A 23,025-nucleotide genomic window follows, 5' to 3' on the forward strand; every position below is an offset into this window, starting at 1 on the left:
CCCTCATTTTATCTACAAATATTTTATTTTTTTTTTGGCACCTGTTGACGAGAATTATTAGCAACTCATCAAAAATCGATCCTCTCTTGAGAAACATGAACAGTATGAGCAGCGCAGACGGGAGATTTATCAGATAGGGGTGAAAGATGGTAGAAGGTTGTCGTTCAGCAATCCGAAGATTTCAGTTGAACTATGCTTATTGGTAATGGTGATCATCATATCAAGGACACAATAGGTCCTTTATCATCCCGCCCGGCTCAAATTGAGGGAGAACATAGTGGGGCACTTTCAAACAATTCTCATGAAAAGAGAATTGGTTTTTTGAAAATAAAAAAAAAAGCGCTTACCTTGTGATTTGGACTCCGAGTCGTCAGAAGGCAGGCGCCGATATGGCCCGATTTCTGAGCACTGTAAGTACAAACGACTGTGCCTGCATCAAGGCACAGGCCGAGTAGCTATACGGCAATCTTGTCGCCATCCATTGGACTGGTAGATGCCACAAGCGCTTTAGAGATTGTTCAGGTTGATGTTGGACCATGAACGGAGTAAGAAGAGAACTTTCTTTGCTCTGTGCGAGAACGCGGTTTTGAAGCGAATCATCACGTGATAGTTTGCACTATTTGCTTTGCCCTTTATTATCTAATCTGGATCGCCGTAAGCTTCGTAAAGTAGAACTCGGTGGCTTCGAGCGACCTTGGTTCTCATACTGTTCAAGACCGTCTTTCCGGAACGGCCCGCTCCCTTGGAAGGATTTCTTGGGCGAGCCCGCCGAAGACGGAAACTTACGGAACTAACCTTGGGAAGCCCTACAGAAAGCTTAACGGCAGAGATAAGAATTTTTGTTAATACAAAGATACATACCCAATAGACAGAGTCAGGTACCAACCTTCACCTCCAGCTCAACTTTGTACAGGCGATGGAGTCTTTCATGCATGTAGTAGCCTAACCATCCATCTGGGACGGACGACGACTGGCCATGAGCTTCAGAGCCCCTTACTTAGTGCTCGAACTCCCGTCATGAAGTCGCGATGGATCGACTCCGTTAAGCTTCCGCTTCGCTGCAAGTCATTTGGGCAACAATTGCACCGAAGCCAAGGGTACACTTTTGACTTGCACGATTGCAGAAGGCCATGACGCGCAGCTGCTGCAACAGTCCCGCGATGTCATGCAATATGGGGACTATCCTCTTAGACGTCCACCATAAAGAGCAGAGCCGTTGCAGTTTGTCCCCTTGAACTATTTACAGTCTGCTCGTAGTTAGCTACCAATATAATTGTTACCGCATACTTGAATACGATCAGTCTGGCAAAATGGTATTGAGAACTTCAATGGGCATATTGAACTGCCTTCCGATATCACATGACGGCCTGAGGACTTGGTACACATCAGAACACCTATACAGAGCATCTTCAATCGTCTCTTGACCGTCGTCTGCTCATCTACTTGCTACATATTGCAATGAACTGGACGGGAGGTCGTTTGCAACGGCATTCGAACAATCGCTCCAGCAATCTCGCTAGAAATCAGAAGCAGAAGTTCGCAAAATCAAGACTGAGGAGCACAAATGATTCTCGACAGGCTCCATCGCTCATTGAATTTGCCACATTTGGACCATCGCTTCAGGCAAAGTCCACTGGAGACGAGACTCAGAGGCTTGGATTGGCTAGTCAGGTAGGATGCTTGCTCCTCGAACCCGACGATTGTGTGGCTCCACGGCGGGTGGGAGAATGACCATCCTCTGGATGTGCAGCTAAACTGGGTATTTCAAATAGACTACGGCCAATCCCTCCCCGTCACGGTTGGCTAGGGATTCCTCAGTCTGTTCTGAGCAAGTGAATAACTCACAGCCGTCCGATCGCATAGAACATATCAAGCGTCAATTATTAGAAACAACAGACTGGGCTGCTGTCGGAGCTGCACGGCCTCTCAAGATCTCGTTCACACCAGTCGAAGAGGTCGAAAACTTTGGCAAAAGACGAAGATTAACCGAGGCCGACCGAACGAGAATAGCTGCCGTGGAAAACAGGGCTGTGCCATCTGAAATTACCAAGTCTCGCAGGGCTCCTCGACAGAATATATCGTCGGATCGACTTGGGATGGAAGGTTTAGATATTAAGATAAATGGACGGCGGTGCCATGCTGGCGAAGACATTCTCAAACAGCGTCACGAGAACTTTTCCTCTCAACCAATGCTCCTTGATGGAGATATATCAGTCCGTCCCGACCAAGGCTCGGATCCGTCAGTACAGCCATACAGTGACGCCAAGGCATGGAGCGCAAGAGAAGAATCGGTTGACAGATCATCATATTGTCAGAAGAAATCAGAAGATCCTAAGTCGTCTATACATTCTATGGCCATCCCACGATCTCGTCTCTCTGAAGCTGCTATCCCGGGTCGGATACCATCCAGCAGGAACCACAGTGGACTGATCCAAGCACCCGGGTTTCAGGGTCAGGATTTTGGAGCGTCAATCTCGGCGCACCGGAGGCACCATGACAGCAACAGAGTCCATCAATCATCCGGGTCAATCATCCAAAATCGCTTCACAATTGACGATCAGATAGCTGCCGAGAAGGGAAGGTGCTCGAATGATGAGATAATAATAAGGGCACGTCCAGATCGCCATCGAGGCCCGCAGCTTGAACAGCGTCCGTTTTCACAGTCCTCAAAATATTCACACTCTCTCGATCAATCATTCGGTCACCATGAACATGAACGTGCAGCGGCAGTCACGCGGTCACCATCTGGATGGCTTCCAGAGCCAAGGTGCAGTATACGACGGCCATTGAGCCAGAAAGTCAACCCTCTTTATCCATTGGGGCCAGTTATTCAGAACGACACTCCTTGTGGAAATTCGCGGACTAGACAGTATGCATCACCGATGGTGATATTCGGCCAACCCATAGATGTTGCAGGGGATCAAGCAAGTAATGGAACAACAGACTGGATATCGACACCGTGGAACTCTGCAGTCAAGGAACCGAAAGTTACTTCGTTAACTGAGAACAGTCACGCGACATCGATCTATGGATTTGCCAGCCAAAGTCCGGACAATCCAACGGACACCCAAGGCTCCTCACGGGTCAGTCACACGGGTATTGGTGATGATGAACGAATCAATATAATTGATAGAATTTACACTGGGACTCCAATTTTTAGCAACAGCAACCCTGGATCCGTGCGCAGCTTTTCTGTAGCCCGTGCTGAGAGAAATGCAACAGCAACCGACTCAGGGCGTTTTTCAGAAATCGAAGGTTGTACTCCGGGACACAATGAGCACAGGGCTCAAATAGAACCATCGCCCAGAATATTCGGGCAAAAAATGACAGAAAATGTCGTACACCCTTTACTCCTCTCGTCCTCGCCTGATCCTCTGTTGTTATACGGAGATCTCTGATATATATATGTATATCATACACCTGTTGGGTGACTTGAACAATGCGACTCAGCACCTACTGTCAGTACAACAGACCAAATACTATAGGGGACATATCATAGAATTAGTAATAACATGGTAATCGCATTGAGCCTGGTTACCTTGTACAAAGACGAGAAATAGCTCGTTACATGCGCGACGAATTAGCCCTGCACTCCTGCCCTACGGGCCTAACCGACCCTTCCACCTAAGTTACAGGGTCGCCCTACCGGGCGACCCTACCAGCTCAACGTAAGGAGCCACCTCAACGTAAGAATTGAAAGATATGAATATTTCTAACTAATATAACCACAATAGAGGCTATAAAATTAATTAAAAATCTTTATAAAAAAGTATAGGTTCTGTTGTATGTACCTATACTAAAATTATTACTTATTCTAATAGTATATCTATACTATTTGCATACATAAGGTCTATATTCATTTATATATATTTCTAGTATATTAGTCTATAATATACTGACTATCATCTCTCTAATATATAAAGTATACTAAGAATTACTTATATAATAGAATAGTAAAGTCACAGGCTTCATACTCTTATAGGAATAGAGATAATACAAGAAATCTATTTCTATATATTTATTTTAGTACTAGATACTATTAACTTTAAGGAGAAGCTATAGAATTTTTCCTCCTTATACTATATCATCAAGATACTAGTACTAAAGGTATATACTAAGTTTTATAAGTATTTAGGCTTATAGTGTTGAGAAATCTATGTTTGAAATATGGGCTTTTATATGGGAAAATAGGCTTACGTTGAGATGGCTCCTTACGTTGAGCTGGTGATAAGACCGTAACGTGACCGATAGCGGACAAGTCTCATTGCTGCCTCAGCTTCCAACAACCTCATCCCTACACAGAATATCCATCATCATATTGCCCTTTTTTATCAAGAAACTATAGGCAGGAAATCATTCGATCAAGCTGAGAGCACATACACACATGCCGATGCACTACCTAACGACCCTCCTCCCCCTCACCCTCGCAATCCTCTCCGCAGCATCTCCCCTCCGCCCCCATGAAACAGAACTCACCCCGCTCCCGCTAGTTATCTGGCACGGCCTCGGCGACGACTTCCAGCGCGACGGCATGAAAGAAGTCGCCGCGCTCGCCGAGTCCACAAACCCCGGAACCTACGTCCACCTCATCCACCTCGGCGACACCGCCAGCGCCGACCGTCAGGCCACCTTCCTCGGCAACCTCACCGAGCAAATCGCACTCGTCTGCGACCAGCTCCGCGCAGATCCGATCCTTTCGACCGCCCCCGCGGTCAACGCGCTGGGCTTCTCGCAAGGCGGGCAGTTCCTGCGCGGGTACGTCGAGCGGTGCAACGACCCGCCCGTCCGCAACCTCGTCACCTTCGGCAGCCAGCACAACGGGATCGCCGAGTTCCAGGAGTGCGCGTGGAGCGATTGGATCTGCCGGGGGGCGGAGGCGCTGCTGCGCGCGGGCCGGTGGTCGAGTCTCGCGCAGTCGCGGTTCGTGCCTGCGCAGTACTTCCGCGATCCGGAGGAGCTGGAGGCGTACCTCGAGCATAGCAACTTCCTTGCAGACATAAACAACGAGCGTGTGTTGAAGAATGAAAGGTACGCGGAGAATCTGGCGGGGTTGAATCGCTTTGCGATGTATATGTTTGAGGACGATACCATGGTGAATCCGAAGGAGAGTGCGTGGTTTGCGGAGGTGAATAGGACGAACGGCGAGGTGACGCCGCTTAAGGACAGGCGGTTGTATAAGGAGGACTGGTTGGGGTTGAAGGCGCTGGATGAACAGGGAAAGCTGGACTTTAGGACTGTTCCCGGTGGTCATATGCAGCTGGCTGAGGAGACCCTGGAGAAGGTCTTCAAGGAGTATTTTGGGCCGGTCGAGGTGGAGATTCCTCCGGATAATACTCTGCTCAAGCAGACTGGCTTGTAGACTGAGCGTTTGCCATGTGTTCGGTTGATATTCTACTTCTCTGTTTTGGACTAACCGCGTTGTCGTGTCTGCGACGCATCCATGTTTGTCGTTATATATACCCAGACTTCCCTGACACTTGCTCAATTACATCATACAGGACTTGCAAATATGTATATTTCCCAATAATCTACATACGCACAAAATGCCATTCCCGCCTATTCACATGCAACAATAACTGGGGTTGCTGAGTTACCCAACCATGGTATGTTCTGTGATCCGGCGCTGAAAGAACAAGGAGAAGAAAAAAGGGGAAGGGTACTCGAAGCTGGCAAACTCTATGAGCAGATGTCGATACATGATACACGAATGTGCCATGACGGAGCCAAGATAGACAAGACAAATCGCCTAGTAGATGAAATAAAGGGTGAGGAGAGAAAGTCTTGGACAAAGGAGGTGTTACGGCAATGGAGGCGAGAGGATCAGAGAAAGGTATAAGATTATATGCATGCTAGTCGGCATAGTAGAGGGGGAATGGGGCCTGCCGAGGGGCCCGAACGCGAAGAGAAGAAGTAGAAGGGTTGTGCACGAAGATCGATAGTCATCATGTTGAATGAACTAGGAGGCCTAATAAGGAGGACGTCCAATCCCTCCTGTCGCCCTCCTTCTGCCAGCGTGCGTGCTGCTGGCCCTGCGGCCAGAGGCATTGGTACCGCTGCGCCTCGACTCGGCATCCATCGGCGATAGAAATCCGTCAATGAGGTTCTGCACGTCCCGACGCAAGGCAGCGTGGGGAGGACCTCCGTCAGCCACGTATGAAGCTTTGTCGGAATTAGCTGTGGCCGCAAGACCAGTGCTGGAACGGCTCTTGTGTCTACTCAGGGTCCTCTCGTTATCCGCAGAGGACGTCCCTTGGTTCCCGTTGGTGAAAACCTGACGGGGCCCGGGAGCGGTCGAGGGTCGCTCGCCATTTGCCAATGAACGCTGAGAATCGTTCGGAAACCCTCCGGGCAGGCTTATGGATGGGGGGATCGGCGGCACCGGAGGGATGCCATCAGACCGCACGTTGTACGACAATGAAGACTGCCGAGACTGGCCGCCGTTCACACCAATAGAAGAGGCTTTAGGTGTTTCCATGCCGTCTCCGTTGGCGGACAATCGACCATCCCGAATGGACTGTGGTCTGATTGAGTTCCCATCCGCATCATATTCAGACAACGAAAAGCCACTGACCATGCTCTCACTACTCGAGGAGACAATACTGCCATTCGAAGCATCCAGCCGCCCGCGGAGTGGGCTCAACCGGCGAGCATTACCCTCCACATTCACAGAAAGAACCCGTCTCAGTTCGTTGACGCGCACTGGCGACTCTCTGCCCGAGCCGTTGACAGGTGTACCCTGCGAGTCAGGTATGCTCGTGCGCCGGAGATGTTGCAGACCTGCTGCAGCACCGAAGGCGCTCTGATGCGCGGAGGTAGCGATGGAATGAGAGCTATTACCGGCGCCATTTAAGGTGGCGTAATTACGCAACCCTAGTGTACCGTGTTTTGATCCGTTGATAGACATAGCCTCTGCCTTCTCCTTCTCAGCGGCCGCCAGACAAGCCTCTCTGGACCATGGTGAAAGCATTTGCTCTTTGATAGATGACGGTAAATTGCACTTGAGTGAATTAGCAGTCGCGGCTCCATGTCCTAGGACGGGAAGAGCATAGCTGTGTCCGGGTGATGCCGGAGGGCTGTGAGCGGGCGAGGTCATGGAGGAATTATAAACCTCCTCAATTCTGCTGACAAGTTCCTCAATACCGGCCTTGAAAGGGATGAGCTCGCTTTGCGCCATGATATCGTCGTTGCGCGGAGACTTCTCACGCGATTCGATGATATCGTCGATACGAATGGCAGGCATACGCACTCTGTCGAGCCAAAGGCCATTTTGTCTCCGCCTGTCAATCTCTATCCTAATTTCGTTGCCAACTCTATAGCTTTCCAACTCAAACTTCTCGCACATTGCCCACAGATATCCATGGACCAAGCTTCCGATGTTGACCTTGGCAGTTGGAGAACGCAAGGACTGCACAGATGCTAAATCCTCTTGAAGCTTCAGAACCATGGGTAGCCCAAATCTGACGGCATTGACTCCGAGTCGTTCCACAAGGCTTGTGAGAAGGAGATGAAGTAGCAGAATCTCGGATTCGTCTGTAGGGCAGTCGAGCGCAATATCGTATATTGTCAAGTGGAACATTCGGAGGAAGTTCAACTGAGCCGCTATGATGACTTTCTCTCTCTGACTCACGTTCAAGGGTCGCTTGTCAGCCTTCTCAGTGACTTCCGGCGATTCACGTCTTGGGAGAGTGCCTGTTCCCTTCACGGGCCCGGATGTAGCCCTGATATCATCTTGAGTCGTTTCCAACGACAACCATGTGAGGAAGGCATCGATATACGCGTGGCGAGTATCCCTGTCGGATTCACGCAAAAGCCACTGCGTTCCTTCCCAGGCATGTATGCCCACAGGGTTCCTAGTCTCCACTCCAGCGGCTGTGTTTCTGTTCGAATTGGCTACCGAGAGAATGTCCTTGATTGCTTTAAGCGCTGTCACTTTTGCAATAGGAAGCGAGAAGGCCGCCGCATTCATCTCTCCAGGGAATCCAGCTGAATCAGTACTACCCTCCGTATTGTCTGACTGGTTCGGTAAGGCCGTGGCAGGTGAAAGTTTATTGCCGATGGATGGCTTCACGCGAGTCAGGATCGTCCTGACCATATCGACAACCTGATCACCGTAGTAAATATGTGTCGTGAGATCTCCAATAGTCCTCTGAAGTAGCGCAAGAATCTCCAATCTCTCAGGGGACAGAACCACGTCGTGATCGTTCAGCTTCTCGTCCAGTCCTTGTTCCGCAGACCTCGCGCTGGCTGGGCGCGATAACAGGGTCGACATGAATTGCATCAGGCCCAGCAGAATGTCAATAACACTAAGACCGATCATGTTTACAGGGGATTTGAGCAACCAGTCGATCAAGTATATCAGGGCGTGCGAGCGTTGCAGGGTCTCTTCTGTGGGCTGGTCCTCGAGCAACACCTCCATTGCCGAAACCAAAATGATGAAACGGACCTGAACGGGACACCACTTGGCGACGAGTTCCACTAGAGACGTAGCCCAGCCGCCTGTCGAATCCATATGCATAGGTTTGCTATCTTCGGATAATGGGCCATTGCCCAGGATGAATTGCAGCACCACTTTCGTAGTGACGCGAATCTGACCACGGCTACTCCCCGTCACGACTATGCGTTCCAAGCATCGGAGAGCAAGCAAACGCATGTCCATTTCCGCCTGCCTGTCAACGTCGGCCGCAGACTGTGACGCCAATGCAGGATCTCCATCCATTGCGTCAACTGTCTGCACGGTTGCAGTACTAACCCTCCGTCGTCGACCAAGCGCCGGCTCATTCTTCTCCGACTCGTGCAGTCTGAGCTCGAGGGCCGCCAACAGGCTATCGTCACCATTGTAAAGACATTCCAGAATGACCGGGAGAAGGATCCTCAGTGAATCTCCGCCGTCCGCCGCGAGACCTGCTTCGGAACTAACCACACCTTTGATCGCTCGCAATCCCGCTGTCCTCCAACGTATTACCATCGGACCGCTCGGTGCAGTCTTCAGTTGGGAAACGGATTTTGTCTGGTCTGCGAAATCTGCATACGTCTGCACGACTACCCGGTATTGACTGGCGAAATCCTGTTCAGCAGATAGCGCGGCCATATCCTGATGCCGACAGAACGTCTCGAACGTCGATATCGACTCTTCAACCATGGAAAGATCTCCGGAGCGTAGGACGGTTTCAAGGACGGTCATCACCGATCTGGCATAGATAGGAAGATCGCGGGGGACTTTCTCGATGAGCGCCGTGAGGATTTGAAGTGTTACCTGTACATTTCTATATGAAATACCCAAATCAGTCAGGGGGAATTGCGACCGCGATGGTTGATAACTGCGCGCGGGCTCGCTTTAAACTCACCCTAACTTGTTACGCCAGACATCCCGAGCTGCCCTTTTCTCCAGAAAGGCGCCGACCTTGGTCAGCTTGCTCCGGCGCGTGCTCACATAGTAGAGTAGATAAGAGAGTTCACTGGAATTTGGTTTCACATCCTGGACTCCTTTCTGGTATTGTGGGTAACATTTGAGGACCAAGACCTGGTGTTTAGGCCGGCATGATTGGCGCACGCTCTCCATTGAAACAGATGGTTGCAAAATTGAATTATGAGGTACTTGTATGGCAATACGAAGGCCCAGTTGACCGGTCGTCAACAACGCCGTACACGATCTGGAGGAGTGAAAGTAGTGGTCACTACCTAGAGACGGAACTTCCAAATAGCACTGGTTAAGTAATGTGCAGTCTTTTATGTCATGGATATGCAAATCGGCCGATCAGGGAGGGACGAGGTCACTGCACTGCTCTCCGCACAAGCCTACAGAAACCAGTGTGAAGTTTGGCAGAAGGGCCGGAGGAGAGAGAAAGGAGATTCGGTCGGTATAAACACCAAACGCGGGGTTAATCCATCGGAGTGTACATTCAATAATTTTGCTTGTGCCTAGGAGCCGGTCTGCACAAGATATGATGAGAGGAGTATGAGATCCGAGTGTTGGGGAATGACGCAGGAGAAGTGAGATTGTTACTCGGTGTTTTTCCAGGTTACTTTTGAGAGGTACAGTAGCGTTGGGTCGCGCACGGAGTTAAGGCTGGGGAAAGCTGGGTATCTTCGCCGTTGGCCGCACCAGCCTAGTCGCATGTGTGCGATCAATCAATCGAGGTGAGGTAAGGGATCATAGAATTAGTTAAATGTACTGGGATGAGAGTAACATTAAATCCTTTTTGATAATATTTTTTGGCATTTAATGGCATGCTTTCACCCCGACCGAGCTGATCAGACAAGGAGTGACTACGTAACTCCTATGACTTGGCTGGTTTGCATAAGAATAAAAGACCCCATGCAATTCTGGAAATAACGCAAAATCCAAAGATTCAACTGTAACCGTGTTCTTTCTCAACTACATATCTACCTTTCAAGGAGTAGAAGTATTTTTGAGTGTTTGTCCAATCTATACTCGGACCAATGTGCTTGGTCTAGATATAGAAACGGAAATGAACACCAACAATTGAACCGAGTCCCGCAACAGACCCCACATTTGAACCAAGATGAATGGGGATAGCATTGCGATCCATTTGACAAGCAAAATCCTCGGAAAGGATGAAGCTTTTGGAGCTTACGCGCCCTGATCTCCCTTGTAATCGGTATGAAGGACAATTGAGGGAATGCCTCGGTCACACATGATGGTCTGTATGTAAGAACATACATTATCTGCATCTTGCATGAACCTCACGATCATACTGTCGTCGTAGTCTCGATAATGGAAGGGGAGCCCTGTACCCCACTGCAGATCCTGTGTCTACAACAGAATAGCAAATTGTGCCCCGGGTTTACTCCTTGGGAACACCTCAAAAGAGTGCCGAGCCTGCCGCGACACTGCCCTGAGGGCTGTTGGACGAAAGAATCATTTATCGATTGACACAAGCCCATCATGTCTTTGAAGCGATATTCTCCTTGTCTTGCTGTGTCCCTTGGTCTCCTTCGTTATGCCCAATGTCTCCCGCCTCTACGTTTTGTCCACCCTGCCCATCCTCAAGACCGGTCCCTGCTAAAGCTTCGATGACTTGAGGGCGAATGATGTCGCGACGGAAGGTTTCTTCTTGTAGAAGCCGTAATGCTCGTAAAGTCGCGCCGGGATGCGTCAGAAATTGCGCGTATTCAGGTGTTTTCCAGTAAGAGTAGAGGTAGGCAAGGTACGCGGCGAAGGCCTGCGCTTCGGGGTCTGGGCCCTCGGTGCCGGTGTTACTGTCGTCGCTGGATTTGGAGATTCCCAGGAGGTTGGGATAAGTCACCGCCAGGTGGGAAAGGTAGTAGGGGTTTGCGAGCGAAGAGACGAACTCTAGTTCAAGGGTAAATCGAGGATTTTTGAGTGACGGCGGGGGACGTTGCTGGGGGTGAGCCAGAGGCTGCTGGTCCATCGCCAAGGAGGGATTGAATCACTGCCGGAGAAACAAAGGTCGATTGATATCTAGAAGATTCAAGTATATTCTAAGTAGAAAACAAGAGGGACGAGTAGACTCTCGTCCTGAATTTGGAGCATGAAGGGGAGAAGGTGCAAGAACTGTTTCAGAGTTGCCAAGATCTCAGAGAACTGATGATGCGCGCTTCGCCAAAAAAGGGAAAAGATACAGTGGCCCACACAAGCTTGATATCAACCTGTGTTGTCCCACTCACTTCCAAAAGACAACAGAACATACTATGGCAGGAAACACATTGAATAATCAACTTTTTTAGTGGCCCTAACTCCGACATACTTGTGCACGAGTTTTACCTCTGTGATCTTAGTGTGGTCAAGGAGGAGTCGACACATTAACAAGCTGAAAAAGTTACTCTGTGTGCCTGCTGAACGTTATCTAATCCCCCAAAAGAAATCTATCTGCTTAATAAACGAGTTACTGCTTTTTCTTTCGGACAGTCAAGGTCAAAGGTGAAGGTTTTCCCCTTGACCAATCTATGACTAGTTCATCGTCTCTCATCGGTTGAAGGACGGATCCAAAGGCTCACCGGCACAACGTGATCGCAAACCATCAAATACAAATTGGTTCGAGCTTACACAAGACAGGGATAGGCTGTGTTCCAGATCGTCGTTGACCATCCCCATGCGTCGGGAAGATCTGAAAGTATATCAGGTACCGGGAGTCACGAAAGAGTCGGGGCCTGCACAACGTCTCTGATTCGAGCTTGAGGCCATAACTACCTCATGCGAATACTACTCGCTGAAAGACACTGCATTTCGCAGTCTGGAGAGCTTCTCACGTCTCCATGTCGGAGTCGTTTTCAAAGCTGAGCTGGAAGGCCCCGAGCGCTCAATGGCAGTTTTCATTGGCAGAAACAAATATGGAGCTTCTGTTACCGATGATTTGCCTTTTTGCTTAGCTTGCTGGGAGCTATTAGTGTGGCCAAATAGGATCGAAGAGCAGGAACCAACACAGCATACTGATTGATTCTGGAGCTAGACAACCCATTTTATTCTGTCTGGACCGGCTTAAGGACAACCGCAAAGGGCACGACATTAGCCCGTAGTCACCAACGGCATTTTGAGACCAACCTCAATGGAAAAGCTCACCCTCTGAACATCAAACAGTGACAGAACAATGCGCGCATTGTTAGATGACCCCATTGCCTTATTGCCCGGTTATCGGTGGTTCGGCTTTTCGATTTGGACTCAACCGAGCCAAATCTATCTAGAACTTGGTCTTGGATACGAGCAAGGCCACATATCGACGATACCATGCGTATATTTTCCCAGCTTGTAATTAAACCACTCATTTTTTTCACCATTGTCACTCTTGGGGACGTCCACGTGCTCTTGGCATCTCAGCCGTCGCCAAGACGCTTTCTCCGCCGGCTTTGCTTGGCAACTGGAACTGCAGCTTGTGCCCCTGTTACCCAAGCTTCCTAAGAGAGCACCTCGCCTGTGCACGTGTGGGGGAAGCTCGTTTCGCATTGGTCGTTGATGGACATGTCCGCATTGCAAGGACGCCTCGTTATCTGCCAAGCCCGTCGGGTCTTGGCTCAATCCTTTGACCTTCCTAATTCCCAGTCTGATATGGTGCCACCAACAGCACTCGTGCACGGTCTCGACGACTGAGAGAACCATCCGTACCAGTTCCTGCGCAATGCACCTCTTATGCATCATGGAAGGATGGTCCTTGGCACCCTGACTAAATTTGTATTATAACTTATAAAGGGAGTGGTACCTCCACGGTTGAATCTGCTTTCTCAAAGGATCAATCCTCGTCTCTTTTAGACTTTGTCAAAATGAGGTTCCTCTGGGTATCCGGGGTGTCACTTCTTGCCTCGTGCGCCCATGCTCAGACATTTCAACGCTTGGGTGGTTGTCCTACTCTGGGCTGTGTCTTCCCTCCGGATCAGTATGTTTTGACTAAGAATATCGCTTGCCATTGTTTATAAGTGTTGGGAGAATCTAGGGCTGATCGCGTGTTTTCTCTGTAGGGCGGATTTTCTTCCCGGTCAATATTTCGATATCCGACTGGAGGTTCACTCTCCCGTCAACGGCTCTGAGGCTCGCGCGGGTGTACCCGACCCCGACTTTAAGTTCACTATCGCCAAGAAGGGTAAAAAGCCAGTCCCTGTAACGAAGTACTTTGACATCGAAGAGCCCGAGCTCGAAAGATGGAACTTCACATGGTATGAAGGTATGGTCGTCATTAGCTGTCGACACAACAGCGCACCTGCTGACCATAGTTAGACCTGTTTGCGGAAGACGCGAACACGCCTTCGCTTGTCAATGTGACCTCGAAGGCCTACAGGAGAGTTGCACTCTATGAGCCTGGAGAGTACGAGGCTACCTTGACCTACTATGGAAACCAGACAACCACGGCCAACTGGCTTGTCCGGGACCTTTCCACGAAGCGGCGGGCCAAGAACGTGATCCTTTTCGTTGGCGACGGAATGACCACCAACATGATCACTGCTGCTCGTCTCATCGCTCATCGCAGTATCAACGGCAAGTACATGACCAAGATGCAGATGGACAAATTCCCCGTTCTGGGCCACCAGATGACACACTCGATGGATTCGTTCATCACCGATTCCGCCAACTCTGCGACTGCTCTGTACGCTGGGCACAAGACCACCGTCAATGCTCTGAATGTTTACGTCGACTCCTCTGAGGATCCCTTTGACGATCCGAAGTTTGAGAACATTGCTGAGATTTTCCGTCGCCGGTACCCGGGGGCTGGTATCGGTATTGTCTCAACTGCCTTCCTAGCTGACGCGACTCCCGCCGCTCTGGCCGCTCACACCAGTGATCGGGGTGAATATGAGCACGTCATCGACGCTTTCTATGAAGGTCTGACCAAGTACGAGTGGACTAGCTTGGAGGGTCCTGACGTCATCTTTGGCGCCGGTGCGGAGAACTTCCTCAAGAGCAAGGACGCTTCGCGGGACTACTACGGCCTGTTCGCGGAGAAAGGCTACAGTATCAGCTGGAACAATACCGCCCTCCATGCCGCTCCCAATGACACCAAGGCTCTGGGTGTGTTCCAGACCTCCAACCTGGCCACCTGGCTCGACCGCAACGTCTACCAGTCCAATCTCCAGAACAAGACCAACTACCCGGACGGCTCCGGTCGCGATGCTGAGGATCTGCCCGGTCTGAAGGACATGACCCTCAAGGCCATTGACGTGCTGAATGCCCGCCACAGGAAGGACGGCTGGTTCCTCATGTCCGAGGCCGCCAGCATTGACAAGCAGATGCACTCTCTGGATTATGATCGGTCTCTGGGCGAGCTCTTGGAGCTGGATGATACCGTCCGCGCGACCATTGAGAAGCTCAAGGCTCTTGGTCAGTTGGACGACACCCTGATCATCGTGACTGCCGATCACGGACACGGATTCGACGTTACTGGCTCCGTTGACACCGAGTACCTCAACGCCCAGAGCGAGGACCGTCAGAAGCGTCGGGCCATTGGAGTCTACGAGCAATCTGGTCTGTCCCAGTACACCGTCGCCGGAGCCAACACCCTGCGGTATTCGGAGGGCGTTCACTTCCCCGCTCGCTGGGATCCCAGATACACTCTGCACTCGGGAACGGTAGCCTTCCCCGATCACCGGGAGAACTACCAGGTCCACGCGTCCGGCCCTCGCACCCCTGCCACCGGCTCCAAGACCAACTACTACGCCAACTACAAGGATGCCGTGACCGGGTTCCTGATCAACGGCACCCTGCCAGTGGACGCCAACCAGGGCGTGCACTCGCTGACGGATGTGCCCGTGTTCGCGCAGGGTCCATGCCAGGAACTGTTTGGCGGAGTATACAACTCTATTGATATCTTTTTCAACATGGCCGAGTGCCTTGGACTGGCACAGACCAAGAAACCCAAGGGCAAATAAGTGCTCGGGTGGAGCTTAAAGCTACTCCAACTTACTTATCTTCTAGGGAGAGATTGGAGTTTTTCAGATGTATTTATTCTTGGTGTATGGTGACGACCTGGAGCTCTAATATTTGGCGAGGTGTGAACCAATGTCTCAGATTCTAAACGGATAGAGAATGATGTAGAAAATGATGTAACAATGAATACTGAACCCTGATATTTGACAAGTTTCTCTTGAGTATTCTTATTTTCCATTTCCAAGATGGGTTTCCCTGGAAAGCCGTCCCTGACGTACCAGCAGCACGATAGGAATGGATCCTTGCATCAGCGCAGGGTCGAAAACCGGGGCCGTCACTACGTAATTCCCAAACATTCCATGTCAGTAGACAGTAAACTATCCTATCTACCCCTCGGTACAGATTGTAGGAGGAAGTTTTATTGCTATCAACCCAGCTCCGATGACGGAGTACAGTGGCACCTTGTAGGCTGGTCGTAGGAGGATAAGGGTCACACCCCTGGATTGGTACATAGTCCACATGCCTTGGTAATGGCGCGCGTGGCATTCCTGACGGAAGGCTGCCGGCGATGGAGTTGTTGGTATGTAGCTCACGCCAACTTTTCTTCTTTTTTCTCTATCAGTTCTAGAGGTGTACAGGTTTGTGTCGAAGGAATGGTTTGAAGATGTCATGGATCAATTATGAGCACTGGGGTGATTGACTTCTGCAGTGTGGTCGACTAAATGGCTAGTGACGGGACTAATACTCTGGGGTACGGCAGAGTGGAGTCAGGTCAGGAGGAGTACGTAGGAGTAAGTAGCTAAGTTGACATTGCATGGGCATGAGGCATGGTTGGGGCAGAGTAGTAAGAAAGTAGATACTAAATTATTATTTACTACAGGGTTCGATAACTGGATAGAGAGTGTGCTCTAGGTATCTAAAACTGACCATAATGAATCAACTCCTGCCGTCGATCCGCGGTTAATCTCTGTTGTCCCTTATCTTCCAACACCAAATAGTAGTCCTCTTCTGTCATATGGTTTCTTAATCAGTCATTGTTGCGTTGATTCATCTGACAAAATATTTTCTGACTCTTTCTTCTTGATTTTTATTCAAGATGTCATTTAATGCCCCTCGTTGTACTGATTAGTTATTATTGTCATCTTTGTCATCATTATCATCCATCTAGTTATTCCTCTGGTCCGCACAGGTCTCAACCGCCCACTTTCCCGTCCTTTTCCTCTTTCCCCCCCCTTAACTAACGACGATCAATGAGCCCGTCGTCTTCTTTACTTTTGCGCCCCCCAGAATCAGTTGATAACCAATAATTATTGTCAAGTGATATTCTCCCTTTCTCCTTTTGTGTCTTAGTACACTCTTTTTTTCCCTGTTCCTCCAGCCAGTCGGTTACCTTAGAAGTTGATCACTTTAAACCGTAGAACAGGGGCAACCGCCTTCACCTTCTCTTCCTTCTACTTCCTCCTTTTCTTCCCCCAGTCCAAAACACTACTTCTTTCTCCTGTGCTTGCTAAATTCTCCGAATCTGCTCTTTCTACCGGAGAAATCTGAAAAAGCAAAGGATCTCCTACCGTCCTACGTACACAGCATAGACTAACAACGTCTTCCTCCCGTCTCCATTCATCTACCAACGCCCCTCTTTCCATCCCTCCCAATCAAACTACGTATCGACCAAGTTCAACCCCCTGACCGTTATCTGGCGGATACCAATATCGTTGTTTCAGCGACTCCTCGGCGCTGGGACAGTCCAGTCTTTACGCGCGCTCTCAATCATTTTGATCGACCTTAGTCTTCTCTCTAAGATCCTGCTTTTATGAACACAGTCTTGAGCTCCCCAATCACCTCGTTCATCTCTATCTTTTCTCGATCTTGATTGCGTGTGCTGCAAAGATGAACGCCCATCAGCACCCTCCAACCCTGTCATATCCTTATCCACCTGGCGTTTCGCTGGGCCCAGCAGGTGCGTCAGTCTTTACTATTTTGAGTGTTGCAAAATCCTGATCCTTTTTCGCCGTCGGTGATCATTTGCGTTTCTCTGTTGTTTCATATCTGGCGGGGCCTGTTGATGGCTCGAGAGCTCTGTCCTTCAATTATTATCTATATCTAAACGTTGCGTCGCTTGCTTTTTTTTGTCTATTACACTCGCAACGATTTGTCTTACTGACGGTAATCTCTGTGAACTAGACGGTCAGATTTCACCTCGCCTGGCTGTCAACCTAGGCTCCAATAACCCTTTCAGAAACCGCGCCTTGTCTCCTGCCGGTTCTGCTACATCTGGATCCCGACCGCCGCGACCGACCTCTACGAATCCTTTCCTCGACGATACCGATAGTCTCTCTTCTCCACGGTCGGCTCCAGTGGGAACTCTGTTCTCACCTGTGGAACAGCAGGATATGACCTCCAACACACGGGAGCTTTTCGTACGTTTGTCTTATTTCCTTGGTGGCTTCTCTGGACCTATCTAACCATTCGTGCTCCTTGACCTGCAGGAGAACCTCAGTCTCAACTCTCAGCCCCAGAGCAACGGTCACCGACCAGCTCCACCCCCTCCCGCCAACGGCTTCTCAACAGCACCGTCAAACTCCCGTACACCTGGCCCGCCGAGGGAGCGCTCAGACCGTGGAACAAAGGATCCTTTCGACATATTCGCCGATCCGCCCAATTTGACAAAGACGACGAGTCGCACGGGTCAGAGGCGGGATAGGGAACGTGAAAGACGGCCCCGCCGCAACTCAGAGTCCTCTATCATGGACCGACCGAAGCCTATGGATTCTGATGAAGAGAAGCGTCGACGAGAGAGACGGCGACGTGAGCGGGAAGCTCGTCATCGCGATGGAAAACCTCGGTCTAAGAGGACCAACTACCAGCTGGATATTATCGATAAACTGGATGTGACCAGTATTTACGGCACGGGGAGTAAGCTATGCCCGCTGAACTCAATTCAGATTAAAGAAGGGTGAAATTAATACTAATCACCTCTACTAGTGTTCCATCACGATGGACCTTTCGATGCCTGCAACCCTCACCGCAACCGCAAAGGATCGCGCACCGCTCCCATGCAGGCCTTCCCCAAGGACTCTCCCAACATGGCCCTGGGAGGTTCTGGACCCGTCAACAAGAATATTAACCTTGACCAATTTCACGGTACGATGGAGGAAGGGTTCAATGATTACGGCTCGACAAGTGCTGCAAGAAGCGGGGAGGCCGTCAGCTTCGACCCGAAATCACGCATTGAACCTATTCATGGAGCAGAAAGTATGGGCCTTGGTACGAGCACTTTCCTTGAGGGAGCGCCAGCAAGTCGTGCTGCGATGCAGCGCCGCGCGAGCGAGAATGAGAACCAGTTCTCCCAGAATGGAGGCCTTCAGCGGAAGAAGAGTCTTGCTCAAAGACTACGAGGCATCAATAAGCCGCAAGGTGGACGGATGGCCTCCCCAGACGCCTCCTATAATCCTCCACTCAGCTCCAGCCACTCTGGGTCGCTTCGTGCGAACGAGAAGAACCCATTCTTCCAAGATTATGATGACGCTTGGGATAAGAAAGGCGCTCGGATCAACACCGCTGAGGAATCGCGCTCAGGCATTGAAGGCGGCCGTGCACGGTCTTCCAGCAGCCCCAAACAGAGCACTAACCTCGAAAGAAGGTTCACTAATGAACGCTCGAATACTGGGGTTGAAGATGGGAAGAGCGGAGGCGGCGGCGGCTTCATCAACAGAATGAAGAGTTTGCGGAAGCCCCGGCCCGAGCGGCGGGTCAGCAATGATTGAGTTGCCTGACCTCGAACCGGCATTCTCGGAAATTTGCCTTGTTCTGTTTGTTTTTTTCTCTCCACGGGCTGTGTCGATCCGATGAATCCGATCGGGAAGCAACGGATCGAAGGACGCTTGGACGCGTATGTGCCGGACTCGCCGGGATGTCCTCCATACCGATACTATTATAGTATGGGAGTATCATAAGCTCTTACTTGCCGTGATGCCGATGATATTCGGACATGATTGTACCGCATCGTAGCGGGGACACCGCTTGGCACGTTGACATGCCATGGCATTTATACCTCTGAACATTCTGCTGAGGTTTTCTACCACCAATATGGGGATACGATCTGCACAAGCTTGTGAAAAGTGGCCTGGTGTCGTTCTGCTCAGCAGAAGTCTGCGTGGGGTGCAAAAGGAGTGGCGTTTGTTCGGATTGGGACGGGATATCCGATGCTGCATTGCCCGGACGGGCTCTCGCCTGTTTGTTTCACACCCTAGCTTTTTCACCTGTATCGCTCTATCACGAGGGTCATGTCATTTCACTAGATTCAATCATGCATCATACAGCGTACATTGATAGGTACTTTGTGTCTGTATTCAAATCACTACTCTGTTTTCCAAGATCAACATAGTACAGGCGTTTTACTCATTATCACCCAGATGTAAACTCTTGAAATAATCCAGATAGAGACAAACTTATTTCTATATCAGATTATGATACCAAGCATTGGAAATATACACAGGACAAAACGCCCACATTGAAACCATTCCATAAACCAAACCCAATCCTGTTGAAAACAAAGCCCATGTGTATCCAGCTTCAGACGACAAACAGGGCATGTGACTTGCTGAAGAAGCATGAGCGAAGCGAGCATTATGCAACGTGGTGATCGTGACGGAGGAAGAAATTAGATGAAATCGAGATGAGGAACAGAGATGATCATCATGAATGTGAGCATAAGCACGAGCACTATTAGCTATCCCTATGCCTACGCCCTCGTGACTTGACTCGGGCGAAGGGCGTATGGGTTTGGAGCGGGGATACCAGCTCGCCGCTTGGACTGGGGCTTGGGCCTGGAGAGTGTGTATCTATTTCGTTGTGGTTAGATCACTGCCTTTTAATGTAAAATGGAAGGAGGTGCGAGGGGAGTGACTTACTTGGCGAATGCCCTGGAGAGGGCCTTCTTGCAGCTGATCTTCTGGCTGCCGATGAAGGACTCAACCGTTACAGCGATGGCGCGGTCGATGTCCTGGGCGGAGCAGTACTCGGACAGACGCATCTTGCAGAAAGCTTCGGCGATACGCATGATGGCTTCCAGGTGACGGACCTAATTGTGGTTAGTACGATAGGGTGAAAGAAGATCATGTTAGAAACCACCTACAGTGATGGGGTAGGCACCAGTGGCCAGAGACTCGCGTCTCATGTCGGCGAAGAGCCGCGCGACCTTGTCCTGATCGATCTGGTAGAGCTTCGGGTGGCATCTCTCGCGCGCGTACAGGATGTACTTCCGCAGGAGCTCCTGGGGGATCTCGCCCTCCTTCTCTTCTTCCGCCTTGCGCTGGGCTGCCTCACGCTTGGCGATCTCTTCGGGAGTTGGGGGCAAGCGGTTGCCGTGCTTATCCAGGCGATAACCTTCCTCGTCGATCCGGTTGCCCTCCGAATCGATCAAGTTGCCGTCCTGGTCCCTGAGAGGCCGGGTGGGGTTGGCTCGGTGGTGAGACTCGATAACGAAGTTGGCTAGACGCTCGTCTTCATTTGGGTCGACCATGTCCCGCACAACGCAGAGAATATCGAAACGCGAAAGGATGGGCTCTGTGAGCTCGACGTTCTGGGAGAACGGAATTGTGCTGTTGTAGCGCCCACCAACGGGGTTGGCGGCTGCCACCACAGCACAACGGGCTTGTAAGGTGGTAACAATACCAGCCTTGGAGATAGAAATAGTCTGCTGTTCCATGGCTTCGTGGATCGAAGTCCGGTCCTGATCGTTCATCTTATCGAACTCATCGATCAGGCATGTGCCCCGATCCGCAAGCACCAGAGCTCCTCCTTCCAGAGTCCATTCGCTGGTCAAAGGATCGCGACGTACGCTGGCCGTAAGACCAACAGCACTGGCACCTTGACCGGTTGCAAAGACTGCTCGGTGGGCAGTCTTTTCAACGTACTTCAGCACCTGCGACTTAGCTGTACCGGGGTCACCGAGAAGAAGTACGTTGATGTCTCCACGGATGGCCATCTTGCCTTGTGCCTCCTTGCTCACACCACCAAAAAGCGAGAGGGCAACAGCGGTCTTCACGTCCTGGTGCCCATAAATGCTAGGCGCGATAGAGCGCACGATCTTATCAACAATGTCGGGATCCCTGGACAAGGCACGAATCTCGCGCTCATCTTCTTCGGTTAAGTGGAAACCAGCCAGCTGGTCGTGCGACTTTACGATATGATTCGCCTCGATGATTGTGGCAAAGACAGGGAAACCGTTCTTGTTGTTAAGCTGAGCGTCGTAGCTGTTCCGGTAGATACCAGTCACCTCGATCTCATCGCCTGGTTTGGCAGAATCGATGAGATCTGCAAGTAAGACGACTTCGCGCTGACGCGGCAGTCGTCCGGCGGGCACAGAGCCTGGGGATTCTTGCAATGTGAGCTTTTGGTAGTTCCGGTACACGGTCTTCTCGGAGTTGATGGTAAACGGCCCCTTCGACTGGCAGTTTTGACAGTAAGAGATCTTGACCTCCGCGCTCGCCTCCTGCTGGAAAGGTCCCAATGTGATATTGCACTTCTGGCAAATGAACATGACATATTTCAATTGCGGGAAGACGCCGGTCCGGCGGGTGACAACGCCACTGACGCGGACAAGGCAGTTCAGATGTTGCTGGCGCAGCTGCCGTAATGTGTAGACGATCGGAAGATCCGAGATTCGGACGTGAATCTCCTTGTGAATATCTTGGTATTGAGGGTAGTGGAAGAGCGTGACATCAAGCGCAACTTGGTCAAAGACTTTGAGGACCTCGGTCGGTTCATTCGCAAGGAAATAAGAAAGAGCGGCCTTGGTGGAACTCAAGTGAACATAGGAGACCTCAAGTGATGCAGAGTTCACCTCACCAAGTGTTTTAATTTTGTGTCCGTAGACTGACTGACCAGCTTGGTCGGTGAACTCTGTGAGGAAAGCCTTGAATTCTCGATATATCGAGCGCAGAACTTGTGGCTGCAGCACCCAATCAGTGATGTTGGCCGCCTTTACATCAGCTAACTCCTCCAGGGAGAGCTCTTCCATGGCGTCGTCGCCCATTTCGATATCCTCGCGGTCCTCATCGTAGTGATGTCTTCGCCGCCGAGGTTGGCGAGTGAGGTCCATATCACCTTCATCATCATCTTGCAAGAAAGCGGCGGGCATGCGGCGGCGACGATCGAGCTCGTGATCTCTTCGGTTCAAGCGAGCTTCCAGCTGCCGACGAGTCGCAATGTCAAGTTCTTCATGGTCTCCATCATCGTCAATGTATTCGCCTTGATAACGGTCGTTTCCAGCATCTCGGTAATCTCTTTCAAAGTTGTCTCCAAACAGGTCGATTCCATCTTCATCCTCTGCCATCTCATCAATATCGTCGATGTCACCCAGAAGCTCTGCTTCTTCATCTCTTTCGTTGTCGTCATCATCAAAGGGGAGCATAGGAGGAGAGGAAGGAGGAGCTAGGAAAAATCAGCCATCTACAAATTCACTTTTGACTTTAAATGCGATGAAAACTTACGACTCGAGGGAGGAGCAACAGATGACGCTTCATCATCAGGCTCTCTGGATCTTTTACGTCGGTTCAATCTCCCCAAGCCGCGATTGGCAGCAGATGTGCTGGGTCGAAGTGGTGAACTGCCATGAAATTGATTAGACCCCTGGGAAAGAAAGCGGAGTGCTCCTCAGCCAACAAGGCAAATGTGCAGGTTAAAGTACATAC

The 23,025-nt window shown here is 50.5% G+C and overlaps 6 protein-coding genes across 6 annotated transcripts; 3 read left to right on the plus strand and 3 right to left on the minus strand.

The window, feature by feature from the left end:
* Positions 1-4,384: 4,384 nt before the first annotated feature.
* NFIA_063220 (palmitoyl-protein thioesterase family protein) lies at positions 4,385-5,359 on the plus strand (the record flags this gene model as incomplete). The annotated part of the gene is made up of 1 exon (XM_001263057.1): positions 4,385-5,359. The coding sequence occupies one exon, from the start codon at positions 4,385-4,387 to the stop codon at positions 5,357-5,359; it is 975 nt and encodes a 324-aa protein (XP_001263058.1).
* Positions 5,360-5,965: 606 nt separating this feature from the next.
* On the minus strand, positions 5,966-9,559 carry NFIA_063230 (uncharacterized protein; the record flags this gene model as incomplete). The annotated part of the gene is made up of 2 exons (XM_001263058.1): positions 5,966-9,263; positions 9,345-9,559. 2 exons carry the CDS (start codon positions 9,557-9,559, stop codon positions 5,966-5,968), a joined length of 3,513 nt encoding a protein of 1,170 aa, XP_001263059.1.
* Positions 9,560-10,904: 1,345 nt separating this feature from the next.
* NFIA_063240 (mediator of RNA polymerase II transcription subunit 31) lies at positions 10,905-11,393 on the minus strand (the record flags this gene model as incomplete). Its single annotated transcript, XM_001263059.1, has 1 exon — positions 10,905-11,393. One exon carries the CDS (start codon positions 11,391-11,393, stop codon positions 10,905-10,907), a length of 489 nt encoding a protein of 162 aa, XP_001263060.1.
* A 1,843-nt stretch (positions 11,394-13,236) lies between these two features.
* NFIA_063250 (alkaline phosphatase) lies at positions 13,237-15,333 on the plus strand (the record flags this gene model as incomplete). Its single annotated transcript, XM_001263060.1, has 3 exons — positions 13,237-13,349; positions 13,432-13,634; positions 13,688-15,333. The coding sequence occupies 3 exons, from the start codon at positions 13,237-13,239 to the stop codon at positions 15,331-15,333; spliced, it is 1,962 nt and encodes a 653-aa protein (XP_001263061.1).
* Positions 15,334-17,218: 1,885 nt separating this feature from the next.
* On the plus strand, positions 17,219-19,095 carry NFIA_063260 (uncharacterized protein; the record flags this gene model as incomplete). The annotated part of the gene is made up of 4 exons (XM_001263061.1): positions 17,219-17,288; positions 17,513-17,748; positions 17,818-18,244; positions 18,314-19,095. 4 exons carry the CDS (start codon positions 17,219-17,221, stop codon positions 19,093-19,095), a joined length of 1,515 nt encoding a protein of 504 aa, XP_001263062.1.
* A 977-nt stretch (positions 19,096-20,072) lies between these two features.
* Positions 20,073-22,745, minus strand: NFIA_063270 (MCM DNA helicase complex subunit MCM2; the record flags this gene model as incomplete). The annotated part of the gene is made up of 3 exons (XM_001263062.1): positions 20,073-20,157; positions 20,242-20,411; positions 20,466-22,745. The coding sequence occupies 3 exons, from the start codon at positions 22,743-22,745 to the stop codon at positions 20,073-20,075; spliced, it is 2,535 nt and encodes an 844-aa protein (XP_001263063.1).
* Positions 22,746-23,025: the final 280 nt, after the last annotated feature.

This window comes from Aspergillus fischeri, genomic scaffold (genome assembly GCF_000149645.3).
Source record: "Aspergillus fischeri NRRL 181 1099437636252 genomic scaffold, whole genome shotgun sequence".
NCBI lineage: Eukaryota > Fungi > Ascomycota > Eurotiomycetes > Eurotiales > Aspergillaceae > Aspergillus > Aspergillus fischeri.